This window comes from Dendropsophus ebraccatus, unplaced genomic scaffold (genome assembly GCF_027789765.1).
Source record: "Dendropsophus ebraccatus isolate aDenEbr1 unplaced genomic scaffold, aDenEbr1.pat pat_scaffold_641_ctg1, whole genome shotgun sequence".
NCBI classification, from domain to species: domain Eukaryota; kingdom Metazoa; phylum Chordata; class Amphibia; order Anura; family Hylidae; genus Dendropsophus; species Dendropsophus ebraccatus.
The window spans coordinates 1-22275 of record NW_027210240.1 but is presented as its reverse complement, the minus strand read 5'-3'; the positions used below and the strand labels follow the sequence as shown (position 1 = coordinate 22275).

The following is a 22275-nucleotide window of genomic DNA, read 5'->3' as shown; positions in this document are numbered from 1 at the left end:
ACCTGACCAATACCGCCATACTGTGACTGGATAACACTGCCATACCAGACCTGACCAATACCGGCAAACTGTGACTGGGTAACACCGCCACACCAGTCCTGACCAATACCACCATACTGTGACTGGATAACACCATCATATCAGACCTGACCAATACTGCCATACTGTGACTGGATAACACCGCTATACCAGACCTGACCAATACCACCATAACGTGACTGGATAACACCGCCACACCAGACCTGACCAATACCGCCATATTGTGACTGGATAACACCCCCATACCAGACATGACCAATACCGACACACTGTAACTGAATAACACTGCCATACGGGAAAATACAACCCTGCAGGTATACAGGACACTACAGGTATACAGGACCCCAAAACTATACACTACAAGTGCACGGGACCTCCACAAAACTATATACTACAGGTATACAGGACCCCAAACTTTACACTACAGGTATACAGGACCCCAAAACTATATACTACAGGTATACAGGACCTCCACCAACTATATACTTCAGGTATACAGGACCTCCACCAACTATATACTACAGGTATACAGGACCCCAAACTATACACTACAGGTATACAGGAACTCCACCAACTATATACTACAGGTATATAGGACCCCAAACTATACACTACAGGTATACAGGACCTCAAAACCATACACTACAGGTATTCAGGACCTACACCAACTCTATAATACAGGTATACAGCACCTTCACCAACTCTATACTACAAGTATACAGGACCTCAAATATACTACAGGTATACAGGAACTCCACCAGCTATATACTACAGGTATATAGGACCCCAAACTATACACTACAGGTATACAGGACCTCCACCAACTCTATACTATAGTTATACAGGACCCTCAAACTATTTACTACAGGTATACAGGACCCCCGAACTATATATTACAGGTATACAAGACCTCCACCAATTATACACTACAGGTATCCAGGACCCTCAAACTATAAACTACAGGTATACAAGACCTCCACCAACTTTACATTACAGGTATACAGCACCCTCACACCAAATATTCTACAGGTATACAGGACCCCCAAACTATACAGTACAGGTATACAGGACCTTCACCAACTGTACACTGCAGGTATACAGGACCTCCCTCAACTATACACTATAGGTATACAGCCCCCCCAACTATGCACTACAGATATGCGAGACCCCTAAAAACTATACATTGTGGGTATACAGAACCCTTCCAACTATGCACTACAGGTATACACTAATTCCACTGATTAACTCAGATGAAACAATACCTTTAGCTTGGCCTCCTGGGCACCTTAGAACAAATCTAATTAACACACTGACACTTTATACCCGGGCAGCGCCGGGTACATTTTCTAGTTATTATTATTATTATTATTATTATTATTATTTGCAGCTTAAAGACAAAACAGGAAAACAGAGTGCTGACCCCTTTAAGATATTCTATGATAATAGTCATCATAGATTTTTGGACATTTTTTTAATTAAATTAAATTATTAAATTAAATTATAAAAATACAATAGGAGATGGTGGTCCCCTTTGCCTATACGGCTCCTGTCCCACTGAGGCTACTATCCTAATCTACCTGTACCAGGTGACTGAGCACATTGTCAGGCATTGCCTAAGATATTTGTCAGACATGCAAGGCTTTCTATGGCGCCAATATAATCATGTGCCTGAGTAAAGAAGAAAGGCAGACAAGGCCTTTATTTTGTGTCACTTTACGGAAGAGAATATTGCGTTTTGATGAATAGGCTTTGCCTAACCTGCCATGCTTTTTCCATTTTACAAAAGCAATGCACATATAGCAACCGCCAGAGTGACTACAATGAATTAGGAAAATATTTCTCTATTTTAAGTGGGCTCCGGACCTAGTTATTATTAGCACCAATAACATAACAGCCACTTCACGTCTGAGAGCAAAGGCACAGATGTATTCAATATTTATGTCATCCCCCATTTTTTAATAGAATGTTTTTTTAAACAAGCAGTCAGGGTAATTGAAAGCTAAATCTGTGTAAAATCATCAGCGGTATATCGTGCTGGCGCAGTAGTTATGAAATAGGATGGAAATAACTGGCAATACTCTTCTTTGGGCTGTTTTCATTGAAACCAGTACTCCCAGTTAAGCAATTGTAATAAAGCTATTTTTCAATGGTAAGGAAACTCTTCATAAAATCTATGCACGTTCCAAGTCTAAAAAGCCTTTTGTAATATTAGTGACTGTGAAGTGATTGCAAATTCTCATTGATATTTGAAGTGCAGTCTCTTAGGTCTACAGATTTATACTAGCCAAACCAGAGTCTCCTCCAAAAGAAGAGTCGCCCATTTGTAGATAGCTGTTTTTGTGTTCTTACTTCTTGTCAATCATGTTCATACTGGCTATCAAACAGGAAGAGATGTCAGCTCACCATCTCGCTGTAGCGTCCATAGTGCAAATCAAGTGACCCATAGATATGAGCCCGTGTAAACAGGGTATTGCGAGCCGTAACTCGTATAGGATCCAATGGAAAGGTGAAGTCCACAGCTCCTTTAAAACGTAGTAATCTTTTAAAACGTATATATACAATAAAGATTGCTACGTTTTAAAGGAGCTGTGGACTTCACCTTTCCATTGGATCATACTGGCTATACATGTTTTATTTCCAAAAAGCTCTTCTTGCTAATAGCCAGAAATTTCAAACATGGCCAACTTCTCTCCAGACTATGACAATTTGTCATTGCATATAGCTTAATACACCTCTTAAATGTCACCTAATAGTTGTTTTGATATAGTTGTTATTGATCGAACCTAAGGCTATGTTCACACTACAGATTGTTCCGGCCGTTCCGTGAACCGGCCAGTTCACGGAACGGCCTGTCTCTGCAGTACCGGCCGGATGATCTTTCCGGCCGCAGTGTTCTGATGCGGGCGCATCAGCGTGCACCCGCAACAGAACTTCACACAGCACACAATGAAGCTTGCGGCCGGAGCCTCTCGCTTCATTGTGTGAACTGACAGGTCTTTCTGCGTCCTGAATTGCGGGCGCAGAAAACTAACATGTCAGTTCTTGGGTCAGTATGGGATCCTGGCCACAGCGTATACTATGTGTATATGCTCCGGCCAGGATCCCATAGCAGATAAGGCAGTGTTCCACTCCGTACAAAGTACTGCCGTTGTTGCCATGTAGTTGTTTTCTTAGAAATCTCCCATCAGATTTTATGCGGGGGGGGGTATCAATTCTCATTGAAGAACTGTTTAGTTAGAGTTATTTTCAAGCCATGTACTATGGAAAAGTGGCATGCAAATCAGTTCTCTCATACTAGGTAGATCAGAATCCTTAAGCTCTAATGTCAATCATGCAGAAAATAATGTTTTAAAGGGTTACTCTAAAGAAAAAAAATATTTTTTTCTTTCCGGTCTGAAACAGTGCTCTCTGCTGCCCCCTCTGTTTGTGTCAGGAATAGAGATGAGTGAACCTCGAGCATGCTCAAGTTCATCCCAACCCGAACGTTGATTAGCAGTGGCTGCTGAAGTTGGATAAAGCCCTAAGGCTATGTAGAAAACAAGGATATAGTCATTGGCTGTATCCATGTTTTCCAGACAACCTTAGAGCTTTATCCAAGTTCGGCAGACACAGCTAATCAAATGTCAAATGCTCGGGTTCAGATGAACTTGAGCATGCTCGAGGTTGCTCATCTCTAGTCAGGAACTATCCAGAGCAGTAGCGAATCCTCAATAAAAATCGGTCTTGCTCTGGACAGTTCGTGTCATGGACAGAGGTGGCAGCAAAGAGCACTGTGTCAAACTGCAAAGAAAACTCCTCTTCCTGCAGGACATACAGCAGCTAATAACTACTGGAGGAATTAAGATTTTTAAATAGAAGTAATTTACAAATCTGTATCTGTAGTTTCTGTCACTCAATAGCTATAGAGTCACATTAAGCAGCAGGGTCACTGAGATAATCAGGCCATGCCCCTGACTGGTCTCTGATGGTATTTCCTGGCTCTGACATTAGCTCTGGCTACTGATTCTGGTTTTGGTGTTCTAAATCTGTCATTGACAAGCTGTTTAGTTCTGACCCAGCTTGTTAACTATTCTTCCCTCTAGGACTTGTCAACGTTTTTTTTTTAAAGTGACAGTGCCCAATTAAGAATGGATTCAAGAGTGTAGCTGTAGATGGTCCAGAGGTCATATACGCACCCTGGCCCTGGTACATGGTGGGTGGCCCAAAAAGTTTACAATAGACTGCAATAATCTAAATACATCCATTTATACCAGTTATATACTAAGGTAATGAAACCTTAACGTTAAAAGAGATATTTTTCATGATTATTGTAATTGTAATAGTGGCACCAACATGAACAGCTCTTCTATATTGTATATACAATTATATCTTTGTAATAATATATCTTTAGATTATAGATTTGCTGTCTACGGTCCCACTATGCTAAAAAATAATAAAGCTGTCCCATACAAGAAGAGCATTAATGTAGTGCGCACATGTTAAGAAGGAATGTCAAAGATGTATCTGCTATGAATTGGCTTCCATGAATAGCCGGCACTTGATATTTCATGTGTGACGTGAAAAGGCTCTATTTGGTTTGCCAATGAAAACATAAGGTACTGGGGGTCATCATCTAGTCTCATTTCCTCCGGGAATTCCAGCAATGAATACGTCATCTAACAAATTCCAGATGTCAGTAACATCAGATGTCAGGATGTTGTATGAGTCCTCAGGCATCAGTAAAGTATTTCAGATTGACCGTGTCTTAGTGGCAACATTATGTCTAGTAAAGGTAACCCTTTCCCCACAGCAAAAATTAGCAATTTGTAGCTTGAAATGATTAGATTTGAATAGTCCTATTGCTAAACTAAGTGTTGAGAGGTGTCATTTAAGATTTATACTATACACTATTTATTGCTCACAGACAGCAGATACGTGAGTGAACAGTTGTAAAGCAGCACTTATATAATTTAAGAAAGGGAAAATAAAATCAATACAATAATTATGAAGCAGTCACACCAGCTAAGTCAAAGTAGTGAATATACTGTACATCATGAGAAGAAGTGGAGAAAAGTCTCTACGGAGTAACATATTTATAGAGAGGAACATATTTATAGAAAGCAAATTAGCAAACCAAGAAAACTACAAATGAAAATATAACGGCACAAGCTTGGCATTGCAGAAAGAAGAAAAGAAAGATAAAGCTAAGAAAAATAAAGTGGGGAGTAATCCCCTCTCTAATCGTCCTATTTCACCCCCATAGGGAAGGAAGGTCTAGCCAACCCATAATGGAGTTCTCATGAACTCTCCCTAAAAGCGTCCCAAGGGGAACAGACTCAGAGAACAGTACACAGTTGCATTTGACCATCGATATATAGAGATTCTGGTGGAGATGCACTTTAAGATAAGCGCCAGCTGAGATCATTAGCTGCCACGTAAAAGGGGCACAAGGCGGACTAAGGGAGTACTTTAGTCAAGCCCAAGAAAGAGACCATCTATTTAATGGGGGCATGTGTCGTTAAGGGAAAGATGTGATACACACAGACTGTTATGAATGATTCTGTGTCTTACTTTCAAAAGCATCAAAAACTGCAGTGACTGTAATGTTTCTGACACTGGAGGATACATTTCATGGGGGGTATTGTTTTGCCTTAGGGAGACTGCCAATTGATGTAGTGAGTCTTACTGGCAATGCATCCTGGAAAAAGTTATGCAAACTAGCTCTCCTCTTTATGTTGGCCTGATGTCCCGCCTTTAAGTCTACCCTGTTAGGCATATAATTGTGTGTCCTTTGAAAACCATATTAGCTCTTACCTTTAGGTCAACCTTTTAAAGAGCCTTTGGAACAGATTTTGGCTTGGCTAAAATCCTTAGTCATGTTTCATAGCTATTTAATGGGTCAAATTTTGACTTAAGAGGTCACCTCCAATATTTTCTATTGTAGAGATTTTCTATTGTGGAGGGTTTTATAGGATAAGATGCATGAATATGCATGGATGTATATATATGTTTTAGCATGTTTTAGATATTGTAAGAAAAGGTTCATCATACCCTGACAGCTAGACAGGAAGCATATGTGCTGCTGAGAATTATATAATAGGAAATGCATGTATCCCAGACGGATTCACCTCATATATTAACACAGGAAAAGCTTGTTACAAGGTACATTAGGGATAACAGTAGGTAGGGCATGCACCGTCCACCAACTGGAAAATATATTGGATAAACCATACAGACATGGACAAATTTACAGTACCACTTAATAGCGGAATCACATTATTACAATTTTCAAGAAAGAAAAATTTGTAAAGCAAGCCTGCAAAGTGTCAGGAATGCCCAGCTGGCAAACTACAAAGGAAATATTGTCCTACCTTATTAACTCTGATAAATACCATAAGAAAAGTCAGGCTTGGTGTATAACCCCTAGGTCTTAGAAATAGCATTTAATGTATGAAGATAAACCCTCTTTAATAGAGGCAGCCTGGTGAGAAATCACTGTGCATGCTATTCTTTTCCTCTGAATGGAAAACTTCTCCCTTGCATAGGTTCATGTCATGTACTCATATTGGAAATGTGTGAGAAATTGTAGTCCACCTTTGACCAGGGTTGCCATACCCTGCCCTAACAGCGCCAAAATTTATTGATAAAAATTGATTTAAAAATATGGTGCAAAATTACAGTCTCGGAATTCATAGCCAGGAGAACATAACACAAATTTATTAACACGAAAAGACACACTATGGCCCCAGGTTTTATCTACACACTGCAAAGTGATTTCTATTGGTGACACAGCACATCTCTAGGCCAGTTATATCCAAATGCATGCCAGCATATCCATGAATATGGACTCCACTGCTTCATTGATGAATTTTCTCCGGTCATTAAAATCTTATCACTGAGGGGGGCAACTGCCTTCTCTATAGAAACACACAGAGTGAAGTCACACTGCATTATATCTGTCAATAATGAAAGCCTCAGCAACATTGGTGAATTGTTGTTTCTGGCAAGGCTAATCCAGTAGTCTTGTAGAGCAAATATCCAAATGGAAATGTGCACTGTCCTGCCAGACTATGTTTGGCAGATTTTTATTAAAACCTTCCTTTAACATGTCCAGGTAGGAATGGCCAGTGATAGCATCCTCAGCGTAAGTGGGACCAAAGACTTTGTGCTTGCTCATTGCACAGAACACATTTACTTTGAGTGAGTTCAATAAGGGCACATGGTTTTCTGGTTTTTTGGTTTGTTGGCTGCTTTCAGCTCCTGGAGAAGATTGGTTCCAACGTAGAATTTTTCAGAAGATAAACTTTATTGTGGTTTGTGGCACATATAATTCCAAACTAGTCAGCCTGGTTGACTTTGTAGGACTACAGTACATACTGTAGACGACCCTGACTTTCCCCATGATATACAGTATATAAACAGTTGGTAGTTTCTATGTGGAGCACATTTACCAAATTTATTTTGAAAATTTTGCTATACTGTCAGACCCTGTTCTTGCAAATTATAAAAAAAAAAAAATAAAAAAAAAATAAAAAAAGTTTTTTCTTGCCATGATGTTGCCATCGTACATCAACCTATGCAATTTCAAGCTTTGTTCTTTATTGTGTTTGGTTCCTATGGGCAAGTAAGCCAGTTTTGCTTTAATTTTTAGTCACTGGCCATCCACCACTGATGCTACTTTAACTATAGATCTTTACTTTTGCACCATTCTCTTGAATCACCTTTAACATCAAGTTCCATTCTATTCTTCATCCAGTAATTCTTCCGCTTTTAACTCCTATAGATGCATAACATAACATACTGGGAAGAGCCCTCATGCCACATGAGCTTTGCTCTTAGATACAAGTGCTCACAGAAATGCTGACACAACCAGTCTCAATTTTATGCATCCGAGGCAACTTTCTAAGTTATAAAATTTTCATTAGTACTTTATTTTTCATAGCACATAAAGAACGGGTTAGACTTGTGTAATTTAATCATGTTCTCTTGCCAAAAGCCATTGCAAACGCTCTGTCCGTTTCACCGCTGTAACCAGAACAGCCAGGGAATCCCTGCCAAAGGGGGATTTCTAATTCGGATAGTAAAACTCTCAGCTAATGTTCATTCTTGTCCTTACCACCTCAACACATAGGTTAACAATGTGTGCAGTGGACATGGTCTAACTCTTTGTCTGTAAAAGCTTAAAATGAACGCTAGGGGATAAAGGGGGGTGAGGGGAATCTGAGTTTTTTGGCAGGAGCTCTACATTCTTTCCAGATTAGAACACAGCATCAAGAAGGTTTCCTTCTCCGTAATAACTTTAGACCACATATGAGTTGTGTTAACGTCTTCTACTAGTACAGTTGATGAGCCCAATATGATGATAATCAAAGAAATGCGGTCGCAGAAAATGTTCATAGTTAAACTAGGGGGAGATCACAGAGGTTGTTTGTTTCTCATTACTGGGAATTTTGTGGGCACGAGATTGATGCTATACACAGAAGACCTCATGTAAACAACTGTTGTGTAGTCAGAGGTATCCAAAATGTCCTAAGGATGTCCTGATCCCAAGTGGTTTGATCACCCGCTAAGAATTAATTTTGTTTTGTTTATACAATGGTGACATTCCCCAAGAAAACACTACTAAACACTACTAAAACGACGGCTGCAGTAGCTGTCTTCGCTGTGTGTAAATTCTTTATGAATTACTCCCGTAGCGCATCCTTCTTTTTTCTTCTCCCACTCAGTCCCTCTAAAACATTCCTAAATCCAAGGAGTGTCGAGTGGAATTTTTAGTTCTGGTTCAGAGTTAGTTTGCTCCAGCCAGTGAACTGTTGCATAATATATTTTGTTGAAAAAGAAAGTTCCCAATAATCTTTTGGAAGAAGCATTTACTGTGTACAATTGTGCTGCAAACTTATTAAATCTTACTAAAGCCTTAGGCTCCTTTCATATGACATTTGGATGGGCTGCTTTCTTGTACGGAATCCTGTGTGATCTCGCTGCAGGGTTCAGGGGAAACATTCCTTATGGAAGAATAAGGGAATGTTTCTCTTGTGCAAAGTTCAGGTCTTCTTTTTGATCACAAAAGACAAAAAAAGAGAACAGATCTCTGAAACACGATGTTAAAGGGGCCTAACACCACTCGTTTTTGACGATAGTAATAACCACTTAGTGGTGGACTAAGTGTACCATAGGTCCAGGGCTGTTTGCAAAACTTGGCCCCTTAACTCCCACCTCAATATAATGATAGAAGTGCTAATATGGCCTTTACAGTATGGAATCCATAAAGGTAAAATTAAAGGGACTCTGTCACCTCTTACTCAGCCTCCTCAACTAAACTAAAGTCATCTGTAAGTAGGATAAAAGATGATAATTCTAAATCTGTAATTTGTAGCTTTCTACTCCTATTATATTTCACTATTTTAAGCCTACAAACTGGCCATGTTGATGCATAAAGAGGACTATTTAGCTCCAGAATATAATGGAGAGGACTACTTAGACTCCTTTATTTGTGACTTATAGCAAAGGAATGGAAGAACATAGAAAGATAAACATCGCAGATATAGAATCAGCTTTCTATACTGATGTATAATCTACAGATAACATAAGTTAAACATGTGTTTTGCAGGTGAGAGCCCCTTTAAACTTTTATGAACAGTGACTATTGGGCAGCATTGTAAACAATGTTCATTTTTCTAAATTAAATAAAATTATTTAGGGGTTTTTCTTTTTTAATTTTAACTTTTTTTTAATTATGAAGAGGGGAGTCATTAAAATGGTAATATAATGCAAGTTAATATTTACAAATAATGTGACCACCCATTCAAATTAAAATCTCTTCATCCCTCAACCAGATCCTTAATGGTCTGGTTTCTTTTCAGAACATATAAATCTTTTTGCCTTTTACGAAAGATTTCTGTGGAGAGAAGCAAAACTGAGCAAACATATCCCTAAATATAGATACTGGACCCTAAGTCCCAGCAGAACAGGGAGACCATTCAGCACAAAAAGTATATGTCTATTTTGGGCAACCACAAAAACTTTGAGCCCAGGGGTAACCTTGGGCTCTTGACAATGACCGGAAATGGACCTATTAGAATAAGCCACTGTTCCTGCCCCTATGCCATATACTTCTATTTATTTATTTTTTTAGACTTGGCTTTTTTGCTTATTGGCCAAGGATGAGATAGCCTCATGATAAATCCATTATTATGGATTACTATTAATGTAGGCTTTTCTCTGTCCACAAGGACATTACACATTCTAGAGTGGGCTTAGATGAGGCTGTAGATATTGTGTATCTTATCCTGTCAAAGGAATTTGCCTAGACCAAGGCCATGCCAAGACCCCATCTCTTTCAGGATTCAGGCCGGTTCTTAAACTCTGCACTGCAGGGTTTCTGGATCAGCAGCAGAATAATATTACAGAGGGGTCTAGGGAGGGTTGGTCTAACAAGGCAATGGGTGTAAACCCATTGTGCTATGGGCAATGCTTAGTAGCAGAATCTAAGTACCCTCTAGGTTTTTACCTTTAATTCCATTCCAGGACACATAATATGGGCTTCTTTTGCCTAGAGCAGGGGTGGGGAACCTTTTCCATGTCGAGGGCCGGTAGGGCATTAATAAAATCATTCGAGGGCCGCATACTGTGCGCGGCAGTTAGTAGCGTGGGTTTGCAGCACCCTGGGCAAGGCAAAGTATTGTTCCCCTAGTGCCCCTGCTATTGTAGTTAACCCCCAGTGATGCCCCTGCTATTGTAGTTAACCCCCAGTGATGCCCCTTGTAGTCTAGTTAACCCCCAAGTCATGTCCCTGGTAGCCTAGTTAACCCCCCCAGTGATGCCTCTGGTAGCCTAGTTAACCCCCATCAGGCATGTCCCTTGTAGCCTAGTTATCACCCCCATCAGTCTTGTCCCTGGTAGCCTAGTTATCACCCCCATCAGGCATGTCTATGGTAGCCTAGTTATCACCCCCATCAGGCATGTCTCTGGTAGCCTAGTTATCACCCCCATCAGGCATGTCCCTGGTAGCCTAGTTATTCCCCCCCATCAGGCATTTCCCTGGTAGCCTAGTTATTCCCCCCCATCAGGCATTTCCCTGGTAGCCTAGTTATCACCCCCATCAGGCATGTCTCTGGTAGTCTAGTTATCACCCCCATCAGGCATGTCCCTGGCAGCCTAGTTATCACCCCCATCAGGCATGTCCCTTGTAGCCTAGTTATCACCCCCATCAGGCATGTCTCTGGTGGCCTAGTTATCACCCCCATCAGGCATGTCTCTGGTGGCCTAGTTATCACCCCCATCAGGCATGTCTCTGGTAGCCTAGTTATCACCCCCATCAGGCATGTCTCTGGTAGCCTAGTTATCACCCCCATCAGTCTTGTCTCTGGTAGCCTAGTTATCACCCCCATCAGGCATGTCTCTGGTAGCCTAGTTATCACCCCCATCAGTCTTGTCTCTGGTAGCCTAGTTATCACCCCCATCAGGCATGTCTCTGGTAGCCTAGTTATCACCCCCATCAGTCTTGTCTCTGGTAGCCTAGTTATCACCCCATCAGGCATGTCTCTGGTGGCCTAGTTATCACCCCCATCAGGCATGTCTCTGGTAGCCTAGTTATCACCCCCATCAGGCATGTCTCTGGTAGCCTAGTTATCACCCCCATCAGTCTTGTCTCTGGTAGCCTAGTTATCACCCCCATCAGGCATGTCTCTGGTAGCCTAGTTATCACCCCCATCAGTCTTGTCTCTGGTAGCCTAGTTATCACCCCCATCAGGCATGTCTCTGGTAGCCTAGTTATCACCCCCATCAGTCTTGTCTCTGGTAGCCTAGTTATCACCCCCATCAGGCATGTCTCTGGTAGCCTAGTTATCACCCCCATCAGGCATGTCCCTTTTAGCCTAGTTATCACCCCATCAGGCATTTCCCTGGTAGCCTAGTTATCACCCCCATCAGTCTTGTCTCTGGTAGCCTAGTTATCACCCCCATCAGTCTTGTCCCTGGTAGCCTAGTTATCACCCCATCAGGCATTTCCCTGGTAGCCTAGTTATCACCCCCATCAGTCTTGTCTCTGGTAGCCTAGTTATCACCCCCATCAGGCATGTCTCTGGTAGCCTAGTTATCACCCCCATCAGGCATGTCCCTTGTAGCCTAGTTATCACCATCAGGCATGTCTCTGGTAGTCTAGTTATCACCCCCATCAGGCATGTCCCTGGTAGCCTAGTTATCACCCCCATCAGTCTTGTCCCTGGCAGCCTAGTTATCACCCCCATCAGGCATGTCCCTGGCAGCCTAGTTATCACCCCCATCAGTCTTGTCCCTGGTAGCCTAGTTAACTCCTAAATAAAAAAAAAATAAACATCCCTCTCACCTTTCCTCCGTTCCCACGCTGTCCAGGTCCTCTTCTGTCCCAGGTCCTCTGTGCCGGTCTTCTCCTGCAGGCGGCGCGCGATGAAATGACGTCATCGCGCGCGGCCCGCAGGAGACTGAAGACACGCGCCGCTCTAGTGGGGAAGAAGCCGGCATAGACAGCGGAGGATGCTGTGTATGCCGGCTCCTTCCTCCTCCAGAGCGGCGCGCATCACAGGGGAGCTGCGGGCCGCATCGGGAGGTCTCACGGGCCGGATGCGGCCCGCGGGCCGGAGGTTCCCCACCCCTGGCCTAGAGGAAACAGGTTGCTTCCTGAGTCTGTTCCTGACGTGGGCAGTGCCTGACCAAGCAGATTGGGTGGCATTCGTGCATGGCACCAGGGGAGCAGGCAACACAGCATAGTAAGCAGTCTATGCCAAGCACTAAAGAGTTGGTGCAGTATGATGCACAGGGTTCAGGCAGAGGCATTAGGGTTGAATCAGGTGGTATAGATTCTGTGTAAGCAATCTGGGTCAGGTACAGTACAAGTATTGGTATGGTACTCAGGGGTCAGGCAGAAATGAAGCCAGACAAGCTCAGTTTGCACACAGATACCAGGACAACGTTCAGCACACCTTTACAATGGACACTATGGAATCACTATGATGCCACGGAGTGGGTGGAGACGGTTTAAAAAGGTGTTGTTTGGCTGGGATTCGAAGAGGGTAGAATTAAAGATGCATAACTGGTCCTTTAAATCACTGGCAGAGTTTTGCAAAGGCTTAGGGCAGACCAGAGAGTGAAGGTAAATGTGGAAGTAATCAGACAGCAGGCATGGAGCAAGAGCTTGCAACGTGGCTAAGGAGCTGGATGCTAGTGAGAGCCAAACACCAATGTAAAGTGGTCTTGAAGGTAAAGGCCAGAGTATTCATAGGGGGACTCAAAGACATGACAGAAAGATCCCCAGGGAATTGTGGTAGGTGAGAATTAGTTGTTTAATATTTTTCATGCAATCCCAGCCATTTATTCAAAAAATATGAATGCCTGGAGTATCCTATAACCTTATGACTGTGTAAAGGCATGCGAATAGGTGAGTATGTGTTTTTTACCCCCAGCAACATGTTAAGTTTAAGTCTCCAGATAACCCTAAAATCTTAATAAAAATTAAACTCTAAATACAAACTGAGAGGTGGACATTCACTTTAAGTCCAAAAATAGGTTTAACATTTCTTTCCATTTGTTTACTTAGATCCATAATGGTAGCAGTATTCATAACCAACTTGTTAATAGTTACCCAGGACTAAAATACTGGATTCAGAAGTTTTTGGTTTTTTTTAGACTGAATAGGGAATAGTAGTAACACATATGGGGTTAGAGTCATGTTTAGAAAGTCAGTCTTGAGGAGTCTGGGTGAGCTGTCAGTTACTTGCAGTATAAACACCAAGGTGAGTTGTTTGAGTGTGAAAGTTGCACCTTCCTGGAATGTAGAAGTGTAAAAGTACAAGGTATGCCTTGTAAGACTATGTTACAGGTGAAGAGGTCAGATTTTATTCAACAAAGAATATGCAACTGGGACTTGAGGTGTTACAGACGTTCGGATCCTTAGGAAAAACACTGCACTGCTAAATTACGATTCCCTCTGGTCAGACATTTCTTATTAAACTATGTAGACATTTAAGAGCTTTGTGTGTGGAATCTTAAAATGTGAAATATATGGATAAAGTTGGAAAGCTATAGATTTTGGGGAAAAAACTCACATTAAAATTACATAAATAATTGGAAAACAAATTAAACTTATGGCCTGTGACATCTTTAGTTATGTACTAAAAAATGCACAACTACATAAAGGGAATCTCTTATCACTTTCAGGCTATGTTCACACAACATATTTTCTGAATTAATCACGGCCGTTGTTGCAATTTGCAACCATGGCCGTGATCTCTAACGGCATGTCACTGACATGTCAGTTTTGTGCGGCTGCTATTCATTGAATAGTGGCCACACAAGCCTGACAGGTCACACAATGGAGAGTGTGGCTCAATGGTGAATTGGGATGTGGACGCACATGGATGCGCCCGCATCCTAATTCAATAGAAATTAAGTTTATCCCGGACGGTACTGCAGTACCGGCTGGGATCTGGGATAAACTTCACTGACACCGGCCGTTCTGTGACACGGCCGGGTCACAAAACGACCAGTGTTTTATGTAATGTGAACCCGGCCTCTTGCTGCTTAAACCACAAGCCATTAGGGTGGTCCCCAACAGCTCCACCAGCCTTGATTGAGAGATTGCTTCCTGTTTGGGTAAAGAGAAGGATCTATCAATCAAGGCTAATCGTGCAGGAAAAAGCCACCAGAACCACCCCAGTGGCTCATAGTTCAGGCAGCATGAAAGGGATAAAGGGTTCCCTTTAAATCCTAGGCAATTCGGCAATGTTCGTGTGAACCCAAAAGCTACTAGTACTGTGCAGTCCTAGTAGCTTTTGGGTTCACACGAATATTGCCGAGCCCTAACTTTCGGCATCTTCGCTCAACACTACCCATAACACACATAATGGATTTCTTATGTTAGAGTAAAAGATTGATCCCATTAGGATGGAAAAAAGGTGTTTATGCTGATACCATTGTAACATAAAGAATGCGATGCTGACAACAAGTTAACTTCAAAGTCACAAGCTCATTCATTTCCTACTGATACAAGATTAGAGCAGATGATATTTTATTAACTCCTTTGTCTGTAAATTATTCTTGTGTCAAAATAGTGTATGAAGAGTCATCTGGAAGACATACAATACATGTGTATCATGATAATACAGCATCAGTAAGAAAGATGTATTCAAATGAAATACTGATGACTACTGGGAAGGCAGATGTCCCTAAAGGAGTACTTTAAATTTATACAGGTATTATTTTGGGATCTTTTCCCCTCATTAATATCTCTCTAGCTAACCAGTACCTCTCTGTGCAGTGAACAAGGGGTGCTAGATGGAACTTGCAAGGACAGGCATTTGTTTATGGGGCTCGAAGTGTTATATGCCCTCCCGTTAGTGTAGGTGCAGGTGTAGTGAAGAGGAAACACAGAATCCAGGATAACTTAAACAAGTTGGAACTTTAACCAAAGTGTCTTTTAAAGGGGCCATACACAATAACAACAGTCTTTTGTTAGCAAGGTGCAAAGGGATAGTTTGAGAGTTGGTGATATACCTTTTGAATACTTTGGATAAAGTGACTGTATCCACCAACCCACCCCAGCAAATCGCTAATACCATCCGTTTGATGAGATTAAATCCTTACTGGTCATGTCTTGCCTGTTGAATGGTTAGAGCATTCCTACCCACCCTCCTCTTCATTAGGAACGCCCCCAGGCAGGATTTATCCTATTCATCATTTGTCTAAACAGTGCTCCTGTGCTGTAGCAACGCAGGTGCAGTTTAGACAATCGTGGGGAGGAAGGAAGGAGAGGTGTCACAGACCTGGGGCACAGCCACTCTAGGTCCCACCAGGGTGACACAGCACTGTAGATTAAAAGATCGTTTTTTGCTCTAACCAAGGCACCAGATGCATTTTAAAAGACACGACCAGTAAGGATCTACTCTCATTAAATGGATGGTACCAGCAGTTTGCTGGGGTGGGTTGGTGGATACAGAGTCGTTTTAAGACTTACTGCTTTTAGCAGGTATACTTTAAATACTTGAAAAAGTTAAATCACTACAGGTAGACTGACTATGGCTTGGAAGCTTTAAATAGAGTCTCTTGTTACTAGATATAGACTAGAAATCCCTGTTTTACCAAGTTCTTGTGAGATAAGACTTGACTTACAGGACAGTGGACTACCATAAGAGGGACCTATACAGACACTAGCTACTAGCTGAAGGGGCTCTAACTACTATGTGGCAATATACTTGTGTGAAATACCAGTATCCATGGCTATGTAGATCTGCTTATTGCTGGTGGAGGGCACTGAGTGACAGGATCCAAAAACACGGTTCCCATTGAAGGGTGAGCTAGTTACCTCTTAGGTCCTAGCAAGGTGCAGAAGAATCAGTCAGCTTTAGTTTCTCTTCCCAAACTGCTGTTTTTTGTAGCTCTTTAAGAATTTGAAGGGCTTTCCTTTTAAAAAGAGAAGAAGATAGCCCCCCAGCATGGATCGGCCTTGGTCCCGATCGATAGTAGCCTTACCAGAAGTTTACTAGCCCACCATGGCTAGGGTGTACAGCCATCGAGTGAAATAGCCACTGACAGATTCAGAACCAGGATCTGGATGCACCCTCTTTCTCAGTGTCACTCCCCACTCTTGGGTCCTGACCAGACGTCCTTCAGCGTGGAACACTCTCTCTTGCTTCTTACTCTGACTACAGACTAACCAGAAATAACTAGACTGAACTGCTCCACCATTATATAAGATTTTAGGACAAACTTTCTGTTGGTTAAGAGACCTGAAGAGACCTGAGGAAACTCTAAAAACAAGCTTGTGATAGGTTACTAGGCCTGTAAGGTATACTTGACAGGCATTGGTTAGCTTTTAAACTTATTTTCAAAATTGGTCACACTATAACCGATATCATACTGTTCAATGTGGTCTACAGTTTTTGGCTATGTTCACACTACGAAAAAGTACAGCAACAACGCCCGTACTTTGTATGAAGTGGAACACTGCCTATTCTTCTATGCGATCTTAGTGTATGCTCCGGCTGGGATCCCATGCAGCGCTGCAAAGAACTGACATGTAAGTTTTCTGCGGCCGCAATTCAGTGAATTGCGGTCGCAGAAAGACCTGTCAGTTCACTCAATGAAGCAAGCGGCCCTGGCCCCATTGTGTGCTATGAGAGTTCTGATGCGGGCGCCCACATTAGAACACTGCTGCCCGGATGATCTTTGCAGAGACCGGCCAGGTCACGGAGCGACCGGTCTCTTGCGTAGTGCGAACATAGCCTCATATTGTATTAATTAATTGTGTAAAGAAGGAAACTGTATGACCTTTCTTTATCATGTGCAGAAGAATTTATTACAAAAAGAAAAATGTGGTAAACATATAAATATACAGACATATAAATAATTTATAAAATATTATTTATATGTCTGTATATTTTCTATTTTTACCACATCCTCCTTTTTGTAATAAATTTTTCTGCACATGATGAAGAAAGATCATACAACAAACTTAGACACTTAGCTGTGCCCTGTAATAACAGAAAATATAGTGAGACACCTAGTGGTGGGAGTGCAGAATACACCTTTAGTCCAGAATAACTGGTTAGTATGATTTTCTTTTCTTTTTTTTCTTGAAGGAGACTCAATTTATATATTGTGACAATATTGAAAGCTGGACAACACTAAAGGGACTATTCAGTGAATATTTTTTTCTTCTTTTTTTATAACTATGCCCGGGCAGCTGCTAAATAGAAGATAACCTATACTTACTCTTACTCTCCTTATTCCCCCCCCCCCCCCCCCCCACACACACACACACACATGCTGCACAGCGCTTTCTGGTTTAAGTACGGACGTAGGGGTATGCCTGCTCGCCCACTGATTGGTGGTCATTGTATTCCCTACATTGACTGAGCTGTGTGTCCCTTCCTAATTGCATAGAACTTAAACAACTTGGCAAAACAATAGTGAATGTATGTGGACAGATTATTCTAGCGGAAACATCTGAAATTGTTAGATTCTGTTTATATATGTAGCATGGAAAGGATCTCAATAGGTATCATTAACACAAATGTAGCTGCTTTCTTACAGAATAGTGTCACATCTGTCCACAGGTTGTGTCTGGTACTGCAGCTCAGCTTCATTGTATTTAATTGGGTTCATATCCCACACAACCTGTAGATGACTGTGAGGCAACTGTCGATGTACTATGGAAGATGTGGCAGAATTGCACCAGAAACCTTATGTCCTTCTCCACATTATTTATGTGTTTATCTATATCTTTTGTTAACACTTTCTGTTAAGTCATAAAAAAGGAGTGTGGTTTCAGTAAAAAGGGGTGAGAGGGGTGTTGCTTTAAATAAAAGAGACAGGACTTTATGTTTGCAGATCTACCAGATGAATCGAGCAGTCAGATGTACTGTGATAAGTCTGACAGATCTGCCTAATGCTGCGTTTACACGGAGCGATAATTCGCCCAATCGAACAATTAACGATTTGAAAGTAAAAATGTGTTTTTTATAATGATCAGCGTTTATACGGAACAATATATCATTTGGAAAATTCGTTATTGCGATTGTGAATTTTTAGCGAATGACCAACAACGATTTGAGAACATGTTGAAAGATCAAAATGAACGATTTCTCGCTCCCTGTGTTTACACGAAAATTCAAACGATAATCGTTCCGTGTAAACGCACCATGAGTTTGCAGCATATAAGAATTTTAAGCTTTAGTAAATCTGGATAATGGTTTTTCTAATTTTAGATGCGGTAACCAATTTAACATCTACTTTAACAATCTAGCACATCTTATTGATGTCTTTCCTCTATTTCAGATATACCTGGCAAGTTCAAGATAAAAGGGATGCAAATAATGTTGCATATACATCAGGAAAATTAAGTCTTCATACTGACTACCCTGCTCTTCAGTATCCTCCAGGGGTAAGAACTTTATTATTTTAGAAATATATTATGGAAGTCTGAATGCAGAATGTTCTGAGGGATCTGTGTCAGGGTATGGTGGCAGACTAACTATCCCTTAGTAAAATAAGGATGATAATTGTATTGTAGAACACCTAAGACTCTCCAAGGAACAGTAATGTTAAGGAATAGATGGTGTCAGTCGTGCTAAGTGTCTAAGGGGAACCAAAGAGGTCCTCCTAAGACGAAATATACATGGTGACATGTGGATATATAACTCATTACCTTACAATGGATAATCTGAGATATCCTAAACTGAGATATCATACTTGACAACAATGCCAATTTTGACAGGAAAATTCCCAAACTGTACAACTAAAGAATAAGGGCATATGCAATGCTCCGAAAGTACACATTTTGGGAATTCCTGTGGTCCCAATTTAAGTGACTGCTGGGAAGGTTTCAGAAACCCTTAAAGGAAAACTTCTTCTAGGACCCATTTTTTTTTAAATTAATAAAAAAAAATTAACATTAACAAATAACAGATAAGTATCCTGGTTTTTCTAAACATGACAAGCCCTTTAAACTGCTGAAATGAAGTTAAGTTACTGTCAGCAGCAAGCCTCTCAGCTTTATTCTTAGACCCTTCCATGTTCCATGTTCCAACCATAAATCAGAGTTCTCAGGACATCGGTGGGGAATGTTTGAATGGAGATTTGTTAAAATTTCAAGTTCTTGAAAACTCATTTGCTTTAAGTCTCGTAACACACATTCTGTTAATTGTGAATATTGTAAAAATTCAAAGAAAAAACATAGGTAGAGAGCTGAGTACATGAGAACAGATGTGTGTGAGGTCACACACGTGTCCATGCCAAGGATTACATACACCCATAGGATTACAGAATTTTGTCCACTCTTAGACTCTCACTCTGTATAGATTTTTTTGGACTGTAAATCTGTATATGACGTCACCCATGTATGTTGTTGTATCTATGATTTATGTTATTTCAATTAACTTTGCAGACATCATTGCGTACAAACAATAGCGCTCCTGTGGTTATATAGAGACTGGTATAAACATGCAGGGCCATCAAGCTAGCACCTGTAGTTCATTATACTGCGAGTGTTCAACAACAACTGGAATAGATCCAGAAAATCATCTTTAATAAGCTATTATTTCCTTGTACAAGTTATTAGTACAATGCTGCAATGGCCCATGTGTGCATGTTTTGTCTAAAGGATAACATGTATGTGAGTACAAAGGAAATGTGCTTAAAATGTGTATGTTGGAAACCATTGCTCACTTGGCCTGGAAGCATTTAGGGCAGCACTCTACAATATGTTTGGGTTATATGGAAAGGATTTTGCAAAGTGAACTACAAGTTAACTGATATCTATTAAATGGGTTGTTTGAGTTCTTTAATAGGCTATGTTCCCACTAGGTACTAATTATGGCCATTCTTCAGGGAACAGATGGAATTAATGATCATGTTTGTGCTCATCTGTAGGTAGTGGGAAGATAGCCATAAAATGTACAGTCTGCTAGGGTGGTAAAATAACAAAATATGCCATACTCACATGTTTTATCCCTCCGGAGTTCAGCGCCACTTCTCCAGTCCTTCACACCACCTCTGTTTATTCCCCTGCACCGATAGCGGAACACACTGTAGCCAATCCCTGGCCTCAGTGGTCTCATGCCAAGGATCTCTGAGGCCATTGATTGGCTGCTGGGCACACCAGGATTGTCATCAGGATGGCAGTGAAAGAACGTCATGCAGGGAGGTAAACAAAGATCGAAGCAGCATTAAAAAAAAAAAACTTCCCATGCTCTCTGTCACAAGCACTTTCCAAGAGTAAAAGTGTCAACTTGCTGCTTAACCACTAGAAAAAGATAGTACTACTAGGCTCAAGAACACTTTGCCACACCAGTGCCCTTGTTTCTACCTAGGCTCTTGCTCAAGTACCCCAAAAACTTAAAAGTTAACAGCGCAGAACTAAAAATGGTGATTTTTATTTTGGACATATTTTGGCCTGTAAAATACCCAAAAACGTGAAAGAACTAATGGCCATTTTCCCATAGAGATCATTAGAATGTCAGGAGAAATACGGCCCTTTTGGCCTAGAGTTTGCTTCGTATATCTCCAGAGCATAGCATACCTTTACCCCATGTATAATCAGCAGTTCCTGCATCACTTGAAACCAAACTTTAAAGGGGTTATCCAGTGCTAAAAAAAACATGGCCACTTTATTTCGGAGACAACACAACTCTTGTCCTCAGTTCAGGTGTGGTTTGCAATTATGCTCCATTCACTTCAATGGAACTGAGCAGAAAAACCCCTCCCAAGCTGTAGACAAGAGTGGGGCTGTTTCTGGAAGAAATTGGCCATGTTTTTGTAGCGCTAGATAACCCCTTTAACTGAAAAGCAATCCCCCAGGGGTCCCTTATGCACAGAGAGCCAATCTATGCAGGAAATCTAATTGGGGCAAATTATTCCTGGGTACTGTGTTATGCATGCAGCAAGGCTGCAGGAGACATAGTTGGTTATGCATTTACTATTTAATACCCTTGGTGGACAAAGGGTGGCATAGTCCAAATAAAGACTGTTTGGATTAACATCCACTTGAATCTGGCAGGAATTGACTTATAATTCCTGAAATACTCTACAAAATAATAGATGATTTAATTATGTTCACCTAACATGCTCCTTCTAATGGGTAGGCTGCCCTGTATCAAACGCAGTATGCAGCAGCGATTGATCAAAGCAGGATGCCGGGAACTGCAAGGCTTAGACACTAGTATAACTTTATTAAAACAATGTACTGCTTTGGTATAGCCCCTCTTGAGCTTGATTCCAATACTATTTTTTGAGAATTAAAAATGGATGTGAGGACAGAATTCTCAAGTTGGAGCAGTTTAAATAGGTCTTTGATGCTTTAAGCAATCCTGCCATATGTTAGTCTAGATGAAGACATTCTCTGGAACCCTTACAGAGCTGTTGTTGCTTAAATATTTTTACAACAGTGCCATACTGAAATAGTTTCCCTATAGTGGACAATATACATTTTTGGCAATAAGATGGAAAAATGCAAAAAATAAATAAATAAATAATAATGATATGCTACATAATAATATGCATCTGCTTATGTGTATAACACTTCCATTTATTGTGCAATTTTGATCCATCAGGTACAATTTCTTCACTGTTTAAAACAAGCAGAAACTGGAGGTGAGAGTGAAGTGGTAGACGGGTTCCATGTGTGCAACAAACTGAGAGAACAGAAACCAGAAGCGTTTAACATCCTCACATCCACACAGATCGACTTCACAGACACCGGGGTCGATTATTGTGATTTCTCCCTCC

General features: G+C 41.1%; 1 protein-coding gene and 1 pseudogene across 1 annotated transcript in view; both read left to right on the top strand.

Moving 5' to 3' along the window:
• Window positions 1-22271, top strand: part of LOC138778119 (gamma-butyrobetaine dioxygenase-like) — a gene marked incomplete at its 3' end in the record, with an annotated part of 76740 nt that extends 54469 nt beyond the window's left edge. The window contains exons 5-6 of the mRNA XM_069956375.1: window positions 18829-18934; window positions 22101-22271. Of these exons, the coding sequence (XP_069812476.1) occupies window positions 18829-18934; window positions 22101-22271 (277 nt within the window). The remainder of the gene's footprint in view (window positions 1-18828; window positions 18935-22100) is intronic.
• Window positions 9862-9982, top strand: LOC138778120 (U5 spliceosomal RNA; annotated as a pseudogene).
• Window positions 22272-22275: the final 4 nt, after the last annotated feature.